The sequence below is a fragment of the Nannobrachium achirus genome (assembly GCF_963921795.1).
Source record: "Nannobrachium achirus genome assembly, chromosome: 4".
Taxonomy (NCBI): Eukaryota; Metazoa; Chordata; class Actinopteri; order Myctophiformes; family Myctophidae; genus Nannobrachium; species Nannobrachium achirus.
Window position 1 is genome coordinate 50,406,755 of NC_137813.1, and position 11,137 is coordinate 50,417,891.

An 11,137-nucleotide genomic window follows, 5' to 3' on the forward strand; every position below is an offset into this window, starting at 1 on the left:
TCATTTAGATTCAGATGTGAAAAGACTTGCAAACATGCAAACACTTGCTCATTTACTGCCACTCGAGCCCATGTGGGTCCTTTGTTATGGCTTCTGTCATGAACAGAAGAATTTCAATAGATCACTTCAGAATCAGATCCTATTATCCTAATGTGTGCAGCCTAATACTTGAGCCCATCTGGGTCATGGTTTCGGTCATGAAAAGAAGAATTTCCATAGTTCACTTCAGATCCAAATACATGTGCAGCCTCCTGCTAGCGCATGTCCGGAACTATCTGATCACTATCACTATATCTGAACATACACGTATGTCAGTGGTCCTCAAACAGTGTACATGTCAAGACAATCTAATGTCAGATCTACCGGTATTCTTCAGATCCTAATACATGTGCAGCCTCCTGCTACCGTATGTCCGGAACTATCTGATCACTATCACTATACAGTATCTGATTATGTCAGTGCATGGTCCTCAAATAGTGTACATGTCAAGACAATCTAGTTTAGAAGAATTTATAGACGTTGGAGAACAACATCAGAACAGTTACAGTAGTAGTTGAGAACTTCAGAAAACTTGAGAAAGTTTACTATGAGAAACGTCACAGCTTGTCCATGTCCGTAGACGTGTACACATTTTTACAGTCTATGGGTTTGCCGCTCTGACATCATGCTCTGATGACACTGTGATGTCCGGCACATATTGTCCACGTACCGGTATTCGTGTATCTCTGAAGGTCACGCCTGACACTGTGGTTTTCTGGTTCAGATAGGGATCTCCATGTATGGGCATAAAATATATTTTATGTTGTGATGTCATGGGAACCACTCTAACAGAATCCCTTTTATGCCCATATGGAGATCCCTGATGTCATCAATATTAAGCCCTTATCTAACAGGACTTCATATGGGAATGCCCATATATGGAGGAAGACAGCCCATGTCTGTGTGGCTGGTTCAGACAGGGATCTCCGTGTAGGGGCATAAAATGGATGTACTACAGTATATACAGTACATGGATCTCCATATATGGGTACCAGGGGTCTCCATATATGGTCCGATATACATCACTGGCCAGATGGCCAAGAATTGGCGCGACCTTGCCCATTAGGGCGAGGTCGCATGTCGCCCTGAGGCGTCTTACTAGCCTAATAGTATAGTACTAACACCTGGAGGATGTTTGACAGGTGACTTTCTATCTACCAGTAAGACTCCCTAATCGGGAGATAAGCGACCGTTGGTCGCTTATCTCCACAAATAGGCCAAAAGTTTGTTTTACCAATTATTACACTCTATGTGAACATTTACATCAACAAATCCCAAGTACAGGGCATCATCTGGGATACAATCCCTTTTATGCCCATATATGGAGATCCCTAACATAATCACTTTCATGCCCATATATGGAGATCCCTAACAGAATCCCTTTTATGCCCATATATGGAGATCCCTAACAGCATCCCTTTTATGCCCATATATGGAGATCACTAACAGCTAACAGAATCCCTTTTATGCCCATATATGGAGATCCCTAACAGAATCCCTTTTATGCCCATATATGGAGATCCCTAACAGAATCCCTTTTATGCCCAGTTGGTTGCTAGAGTAAAAAAACATGGTTGCTATGGTAAACAGTTGGTTGCTAGGGTAAACAGTTGGTTGCTAGGGTAAAACCATGGTTGCTAAGGTGGTTGCTAACGTACACTAACAGACCAGCAACAACAGACTGTTGCCACAGCAACGTACACAAAGGTTTGTGTACACATGTGGTGTGATGTCATACTGAAGATATATGACATCACACCGTACACAAACAAAGGTGTGACGTGTGACGTGTGACGGACGGACGGACGGACGGCCGGTGGAGGTTTTCATAGTAAACTGCTCCCTGACGGTCGCAATTAGCATATTTGTTTGGTAATAGTTTGTGTGAATAACCTTTGTATAATGAAGTACTTTGAACTAGAGAACAATGGTATGATAGTCCAGGTAAAAGTCGAGGGTTTTCTACTGTTGGCCACACTGCCACAGCATTTGATTCTTGGACTCGTGGATATTGTGGTTAGAGAAAGTGAGAGAGAAACAAGACTTTCCCTGGATATAAAGATGTCATTGTTTTCCTCTGCCCTGTGTCTTATGTTGCATAACGTAGCAGCTGGCCGTGTCACAGCGTCTTTGAGATTCCGCCATGCAGCAGACGAGGACAGGAATTCCCAAATTGGACTTAACGAAAGCACAAAGCAGATTACTGTGGGCCGCGGCGGGTTTGCCCGTCCGGAGCCAACATGGCCGCCGCCGCAAAACAATGCCGTCCTCTGAGAAGATGAACCGAGTTTAGCAGAATACTGGCTCACTGGAATCTGTCTTTATTATGAGCTCATATACGCTGTCTGTCGCCATGGAGAATGTGCAGTCACATATCGGAAGCTGCGCGTGGAGTAACGGGGACAGACCTGACGTCAACAAAGTGTCATTTTCCTATCCTACGGTGTGTGTGTGTGTGTGTGTGTGTGTGTGTGTGTGTGTGTGTGTGTGTGTGTGTGTGCGTGTGCGTGTATGCTGGAGGGGGAGGTACAAATCGTAATGGTGACGCCATGGCAGTTATCATCATCTGTGGACTGGAACACAACCTGCCCCAGTGGACAACACGTAAACTCACATCCACACGCACTCATTCACGCACACACGCGCACACACACACACACACACACACACACACACACACACACACACACACACACACACACACACACACACACACACACACACACACACACACACACACACACACACACACACACACACAGGTAGTTTACTTGGACACAGAAGCCCTGTAGCGCTTGTGAAGAATGCAATACCACAACAGCAAGAAAGAAAAAGATGAGAGAGAAAGGGATTGAGGGAACAACAGAGATGAACAAAGAGAGACAGATACTGGTCTGTATATTGAAAGAGAAACATTGAGGAGAGTAGAGCAACAGGCTTCGCTGGCAGTGATGAGAGAGAGCACTCAATGGAATGCTGTGTTGCTATATTTCCAAGAGTACCGAGTACTTCTTCCACCACCATTGTTGTTCGTGAACAGATAAATTGTACATTGCTTGTCTTTGTGCTGTGACCTTAAAGATGGGGTGCCGTGATTTGTTTTTCCCCCATACAACATAATCATCAGGTATTATGATTATACTTGGAGGAAGATTCTTTTCAAAAAAGTCTACAGAAAGTGTTAAAATTATGTTTTTATGTGGCCACACCCAGCTGCTCATTAAGTATACCTGGTTGTCAGGTGAGTGGTGCTCTGACAGATTGCTTGCTAAAAGACTAGACCAGGATTTCTTAGCCCCTATGACGGCTCAACTTCAGTCAAAATAAACTAAACTACTTCACTATACTCACCAAACCAAAGGTAGTATTGCGTTGTTGAAAGTCTATTCTCCGTGGTCGGAAACCTCTCAGCACCCCACCCACAACGTCATGAAATAAAACGCATCCAACTCGATCCAACTTGACCGCCGCTTATTTCCGTGTTGTGTCTGCGGTGGCCGCTGGGTGGCTCGAGGTGGGTGCGTTTTATTTCATGACAAAAATAATGAATTTTACCGAGTGGGTGGGGTGCTGAGAGGTTTCCCACCGCGGAGAACACAGACTTTTAACAACGCAAAACTACCTTTGGCTTGGTGAGTTTTGAAGTAGTTTAGTTTATTTTGACTGAAGTTGAGCTGTCGTAGGGGCTGAGAAATCCGGGTCAGTCTGTCAGAGCGTCAGTGCAGCTGGTGGTGACCCAAGCTGAAGTTAGCCACACCAACAGCGTTGTTGTATGCTAAAAAGGGGAGGGGATGATATTATGATGTCATTATATCGGTGTATTTCAACTGGGCCTTTTGAGGCTTTCAGCTTTCAGGAAGTAACCAAAAGTACACAGGGAAGATATATATTATAACCACACCTGGGGGTCTATTAGAGTAATGATAACTCGGCTTAGACACATACAAAACAGAAAAAGTACAACATGGCACCACCTCTTTGAATCCTGAATGTATTACTTTTGTTGTTTACTACATTACTATGTGTACTCTACTACTGTCTAGTAGTTTTTGTTTGAGGCGAGGAATGTGAGTGTGAGTTTGACAGGCTTTACTTCTACAGGACAACCGTGTCATCTCTTCTCCTCCTCCTTCTTGTGGTGTTTCTGCGCTGTCATGTGTCATGATGCCCTGACCTTTACTTTGATAGATGCTCTGGTGCGCAATGGAATATACCTTCCTCCCGGAAACCAGATGTCAGTTTGACCTGTAACCGTTCCAACTTCAAAATGTTGTCACCTTAAGGGGAGTTAAAATGTAACGTCTCCGACTCTCTCTCCCCCTCTTTCTAGCGTTCATCCCCTACTTGGTCAAGTGGCTGTTGTTGGCGCCATCGTATGATGAAACAAAAATATACACCTGTATTCAACTTGTCTAGTTTTCCCACATAGACTCTATGGCTATGCACAGCACAGCAGCCATATTGGCAAGAAATTGGGCCCCTTCTTTAGTTCCTTCACAGGTGTTACCAATAATACTGATGAAGGCCATGTTCCATTTAATGTACGACAGTGGTTCTCAAATCTTTTAATTTTAAGGACCCCCATAACTCTGAGAGAGTGTACAAATGGAACCAAATGGACCTGTAAGGTACACTCTCAGAGTTACACACCCATAAGTGGGTATTTGGAAGCACCTCAAGGAACCATGAGGGTCCATGGACCCCACTTTCAGACGCAATGGCCAACATGCAGAATATCAACTCTGTTTGACCAGAATGGAAAAGAGCCTTCATCAGTAACATTAGTAACACCTGTGAAGGTACCAAGGAAGGGGCCCAATTTATTTCCAATATGGCTGCTGCTGTGCATAGAGCCTATTCCCTATATATTGCATATCGTCGTTGTCGGGTGGAAACCTTGTCGTACAGTATCTCTAAGTTTCAAATTTGTACGTTCTTTCGCAAAGTAAAGCCCTGCTTCATCATACAAGGCCGTCGCACACAAGTAGTGAAAACAGCAGATCTACAAGCACACAACGCCTCGCGGTGCGAGGCGTTGTGTGCTTGTAGTTCGGCTGTTTTCACTAGTTTAAACCGTTTTTGAAATGATAAATGCAAAACGAACGGTTTTGGACAAGGTTTCCACCCGACAACGACGATATATTCATGGTTAACTTCATGAGGAGCAAGCTATCAGTGTGACCTCTGCATCGGAAACCTCATGTCCCCACCCTGCACACTGTGGAACAGCATCATACTCATTTCCAGTTCATTTCAAAATACTTTTTTTTTTTTATTAAAACAAAGTACAAAGTAAAATAACAACTATTCCATAAATAATTATCTGGGGTGAAAACGTAAACATAAAAAGTCTTTGATCATCATCATAGATGCAAGTGTACAGTATAAGTTCTCATGTAAGTGTGTGTGCGTGCGTGCGTGCTTGCGTGAGAGCGGGCGTGAGCGTGTGTGTGTGTGTGTGTGTGTGTGTGCGTGCATTAGTCTGTGTGTGTGTCCTCTGTGTTCTTGCTGATGGGAAACTCCAGTGAGCTCCGGAAGCGAATGGGAACCTGCCGCTCCTCCTCGTCGACTGGCTGCTTCTTGGCGGCGGGGGCGTCGATGCGCAGCTGCCCGTCGTCCATGAGGGAACAGGATAGGCCGGACAGGTCCAGGTGGGCGGGCAGGTTGATCCTCTGGAAGAATCCCGTCTGAGAGGAGGCGGAGGAGGAGGAGGAGCAGAAGGAGGAGGAGGAGCACGTGGAGGAGGCCGAGGAGGAGCTGGACTGGGACTCCTCGGCGCCGGCCTGTTTCTTAGCGACCACCGCCAGGCTCCGCCCCTCCAGCTTGACCGTGATGTCCTCGGGGGCGTAGCCCCGGGCATCCAGGGTCACCAGGAGGTCACCGTCGCTGCCGTTTCCCGCCACTCTCTGGGCCACCTCGCGCGGCTCCGCGCTGGGGCCCTCTGCCTTGGGCTCCGCGCTGTTGCTCGACCTGGAGGAATGGTTACAGTCCATCAGACTAAACGCAATGGTCCTCATCAACCTTTTTCATTTCAAGGACCCCCAGTTTGATATGCATTAGGCCATGGACCCCCATTTCATAAAACTATTTACTGTAAAATGCCACTGTAATGGAACCAAATGGACCCATAAGGGTCCGCAAACCTGGCTTGAATCACGTTTTATTTTCAGATTTTCACCAAGGATTTTACTGTGTACTGTAAGCATAACCACTAGGAATATAATACAGAATAGAATTGATAATAACAATAATATCTCAGATTTATATAGCGCTTTTCTAAGTACTCAAAGTTGCTTTACATCGGGTAAAGAGAAAACCAAAGAAGAAAGAATCAACTCTATTAGAAAAGGAAGAACATTTTTACCTCCTCAAAGGCAGACGGAGGAAGGGCCCCTGGCGCAGGTCCATGTGCTGAGCCTGAATCCCGTCGTGGAACTCGGCGAGGAGGCTGTCGGCCAGCTTGGTTCTCCTGTTGAAGAAGTCCTCCTGCAGGGAGCAGAGGGCCTCGCGGTTCAGGGGCCACAGCAGCCTCTCCTGGCTGAAGAAAGGGTCGTCGGTGAACATGCTGGTCAGGGCTGAGCGCTGCTGGGACATCATCCTGGAACCAAGTGTCTCCAGTGTGAAGGGGTTCGCAAAACACAAGAAAAGCTCTGGAAACACTCAGAGTAGACAGAGAGAGAGGGGAGGACTGAGGACTTCCTGGTTTGGCGTTGAAAAGGTCGATGTTTCCTCCACTGGCTGCTTGTTGTTTTCCTGACTGAAGTTGACGTTTGTGTTGTAGGAGCTCTGGTGGTGGACGAGGGTCTCTGTGGGGTGTTGGGTCTTCCCTTTAGGTGGACTGACTGGAGCGTGAAATGACACTTCTCTGGTTTATATGCACCAGCTGTCCTCTCCTTGCCCCGCCCACCAGCCTATTTACGCTGCATGATCTCACTGCATGGGCACAGTGTGTGTGTGTGTGTGTGTGTGTGTGTGTGTGTGTGTGTGTGTGTGTGTGTGTGTGTGTGTGTGTGTGTGTGTGTGTGTGTGTGTGTGTGTGTGTGCGCGCGCGCGCGTGCGTGCGTGCGTGCGTGCGTGCGTGCGTGCGTGCGTGCGTGCGTGCGTGCGTGCGTGCGTGCGTGCGTGCGTGCGTGCGTGTGTGTATGCGCGCGTGTGTGTGTACGTGCATGTGTGTGTGTGTGTGTGTGTGTGTGTGTGTGTGTGTGTGTGTGTGTGTGTGTGTGTGTGTATGTGTGACTGCTTGTATTAATTTACTTATGAGGGCCAAAACAGAGCCGCACAACACGTACAACACGCATTGTGCGTGCTGCTCCACACTGGCCAAAGGCAGCAAAAGAGGAGCAAAAAACAGACAGCCAGCTGTGAGTAGGGCACCCAAATGACGGCGGCCCTGGCGTTACTGTAAGTATATAGTAGAATTTGACAAATAGCCATTGTGAAGACCATTTTCCTGGTGTTCATGATAGGAATGGTCGTTCTATGGTTAAAGGAGTAGCATGTAGCATTCCTAAGACAATAATCTGATGACCAGATCATTGGTCATCGGGCTGTACCGGAGACTCAGTCATCAAATTCTTGGCTCAGCGACAAAAACAAAAACATGTCCATGAATTCAAGGCTTCATGGCGTGTGTAGTTGATAGTAGAGATGCTCCGATCAACTGGAATCAGTATCTGCCGATACCGATATTCCCGATCACAGCGTCAAATCCATAAATTCTTTATTGTGTTACTGTAGCAGCATTTATATATATGATTCCTCTTACAAAACATTGACATTGTATATTGATATAAACATTAGGAGATTGCAGGCTGAGGTCCTTTAGTATCCAATTCAACTTGTAGGAGTTGAAGCTGAGGTTTGCATTCAGTCCCAGATAAATATTGTGAAAATAGCTGATCTAGCTTGTAGATCGGCAAAACCGATAGAGAAAAAGCCGATACCGATCAAAGCCGATAGGGGCATTATTGGCCGATTGCGATCACTCACCGATCAATCGGCACATCTCTAATTGATAGAAAATATTTTTTTTTGGGGGGGGGGGTGAACTCCTCCTTTGTTAGGCTCACAGTGAGGAAAAGATGCAGCTTGGTTTCTCAAACTTTCAAATGTCAAGGTCTCCCCTTAACTCTGACAGATGACAGATGACTCTGACATATGACAAATCTGTCAGAGTACAAATGACTCTGTCAGAGACAGATGACACTAATGAAAATGGAACCAAATGGTTCATTTGGTTCCATTTTTAACACTGCCAGAGTTACAGACTTGTATGGGTCAATTTAGACCCCCATAAAGTGTCCCAGGAATCCACTTTGAGAACCTAAGATTTAGAGCTTAGGTTTAGCGGTGTTGGGGTTTGGAGTTATGACTGATTTATACATAGTGTGTTTGTGTCACGCACCCAATACAGCAGATCTACAAGCTCACAACGTACCGCACTGCGACGTGTTGTGAACTTATAGATTGGCTATAAAATTGACATTCTAAAATGGTGACGTCCTCGCAAGTATAGTAATACAAACCTGTGTGTGTATGCTTGTGCGTGCGGTATGTGTGTGTGTGTGTGTGTGTGTGTGTGTGTGTGTGTGTGTGTGTGTGTGTGTGTAAATTGGTACATACCGGTCAGATGATCAGCAATGCGACTGTCCATAAAGCTAAAGACAGCTCACGGTCATATCCGGTTATGTTTGTGTGTCTGTGAGTGAGCGCGTGCTCGTGTGTCTGTGTGTGTGTGTGTGTGGGTGCATTTCAAGGCATGCTTGTGTCAAGTTACAAGTATTCATCATAGCTGCTTAGAGAGAGATGAGCTCAGAGGCCTAACTTTATATTCGCGCGCGTGCGTGCGCGTGTGTGTGTGTGTGTGTGTGTGTGTGTGTGTGTGTGTGTGTGTGTGTGTGTGTGTGTGTGTGTGCGTGCGTGCGTGCGTGCGTGCGTGCGTGCGTGTGTGTGTGTAGTTTAGTTTATTTCGATCCTCATCAACATTATCACAACACATTTCATACTGTAATCCAGCAAATCCTCTGGTTGATCAAAAAGGTGGCTGAAGCTCAAGGCTTATTTATGCCTTATCCTTTCTGCATATCAATTAAAAGTGTCATCTAAAATAAAACGTTCATAGTGAATTAACTCTCAAAAATATTATGTATTTACATTCATGATTTACATACAAACACTCAAACGTATTCAGTATTTACATTCATAACTTTATCCATATACACCAATTAAAATATACATACTGTATATATACTGTGTGTGTGTGTGTGTGTGTGTGTGTGTGTGTGTGTGTGTGTGTGTGTGTGTGTGTGTGTGTGTGTGTGTGTGTGTGTGTGTGCGCGCGCGCGCGCATGTGCGCGTGCGTGTGTTCGTGAGTGTCTGAACCCTGAGTTGTAGCATTGCAAGGCGAGTGTGTCACACATGCAGTTACAGTTGTTTGGGCAGGTGAAATGATATGCCTATGCCGTCACGCCATAGGCTCGTTCAGTTGACCTGGTCCCATGTCATTGGCTGAGAATAGCTGCCTCATAGTGATGTCACACTACCCATTTCTGTGTTGCCAGCTAAGCTACATGTATCAAATCTATGTACTACAGTATCTGTATTTATAGTTATTACCATTGACTCTCAAATAATCCAATCAAATTAAAATATTTAATAGATTTTATACTAGCTATTCAAAACAGCAGATATATACAAGCTTGCTATTTTTTTTTAATCAGGAAGATTAATTTTGTCGAACATTTGTAACTCGAATCTTTGCTTCTGGGTGTCCCTGGAACAAAATCTTTTCAGATGGGGTCCGTGGCCAAATACATTTCCCCCATCATTCTGGGGGTCCTTGACATGAAAAAGTTTGAGAGTGGCACCCCATGATCCCATGCAGACTTTTTTGACTTGAGAGCTACTTTTAAAATGACCAGCTCAACAAGCTCTACCCACCCCAAAACATTTACCTGGGGGGGCTTTGGAATAGCAGCACTGGCGTTACATATAAGACAAACGCACTGGAAATGGGAAATATTGTGTGTGTGTGTGTGGGGGGGGGGGGGGGGGGGGTTATGTCATTTTTTATTACATATATTTTTAGGGGCATTTCATGTGGTCTACCTGCATAGCCTTTGTGATCTACTGGTAGATCACAATCTACCTTTTGGGCACCCCTGGTCGATAGCATGCCTGTCTTGTTTAGCCTGCCTTGATCCCTTTTTTTTTTACCAAAATAATAGCAAGAAATTGCAGTTCTACAACAAGCTCACAACACATCGCGTTGTAAGCTTGTAGAGTGGCTATTTTTTTGATAGTGGTTAAATAAAGTTCAAAACATTGTTTGTGTCACACCTGTCATACAGATTTATCAGATTTTCATCTTTATGACACACTATTATATCAACTGGTTTAGATTCCAACTATAAATATAGTAGCTGTCAGGTGGAAACCTTGTATGTCCAAGATGGTTACTGTCACGGTTCCGCATCAGTGTGCCGACGGGCCGGCTGACACTAAAACTAACCCTAACTCTAACCCTAACCCTAAACTTAACCTCAGTAACCGTGACGAGTATGTAACTAACATGATATTGAGTGGACCCCACTGTCACAGGACAGCCCAGGCCTTGCCTGAATTACAGTATGGCATCACTTCCTGTTGTCAGGAGTCCCGGCATGGGGATTAAATGGTTAAATGGTGCTTGTTAGTGACGTCAGTGCTTGATAATAAGCACTGATCATTGATTTGAATCAGCTGTGCGGAGGGGGTCTATAGGCAGACTAATAGGCCTTTATAAGACCCTTTCTGATTTCTGTCAGGTTGCATTCCCCCATATTGTTGACTGACACGGATCACACAAATGAATGGGTGACAACAAAAAGTGATGCCCATAATTCACACAAACACACGCACGCACGCACGCACACACACACACACACTTTCCCCCATTAAGCTCCATAGCAAACTTGTGACATTAATCAGGGACACTCCACAAACACACACAAGCTACACAGCTGCTTCCTATTAATGGAGGCCCATCAAGCAAGCATTGGAAGTGAGTTTTGACTGGTTAGTGTGACAAACTATGACTATGAATTTAACTTAAGTGTCT

General features: G+C 45.3%; 1 protein-coding gene across 1 annotated transcript; it reads right to left on the reverse strand.

The window, feature by feature from the left end:
* Positions 1 to 5,516: 5,516 nt before the first annotated feature.
* hspb9 (heat shock protein, alpha-crystallin-related, 9) lies at positions 5,517 to 6,633 on the reverse strand (the record flags this gene model as incomplete). Its single annotated transcript, XM_080723367.1, has 2 exons — positions 5,517 to 6,009; positions 6,404 to 6,633. 2 exons carry the CDS (start codon positions 6,631 to 6,633, stop codon positions 5,517 to 5,519), a joined length of 723 nt encoding a protein of 240 aa, XP_080579493.1.
* Positions 6,634 to 11,137: the final 4,504 nt, after the last annotated feature.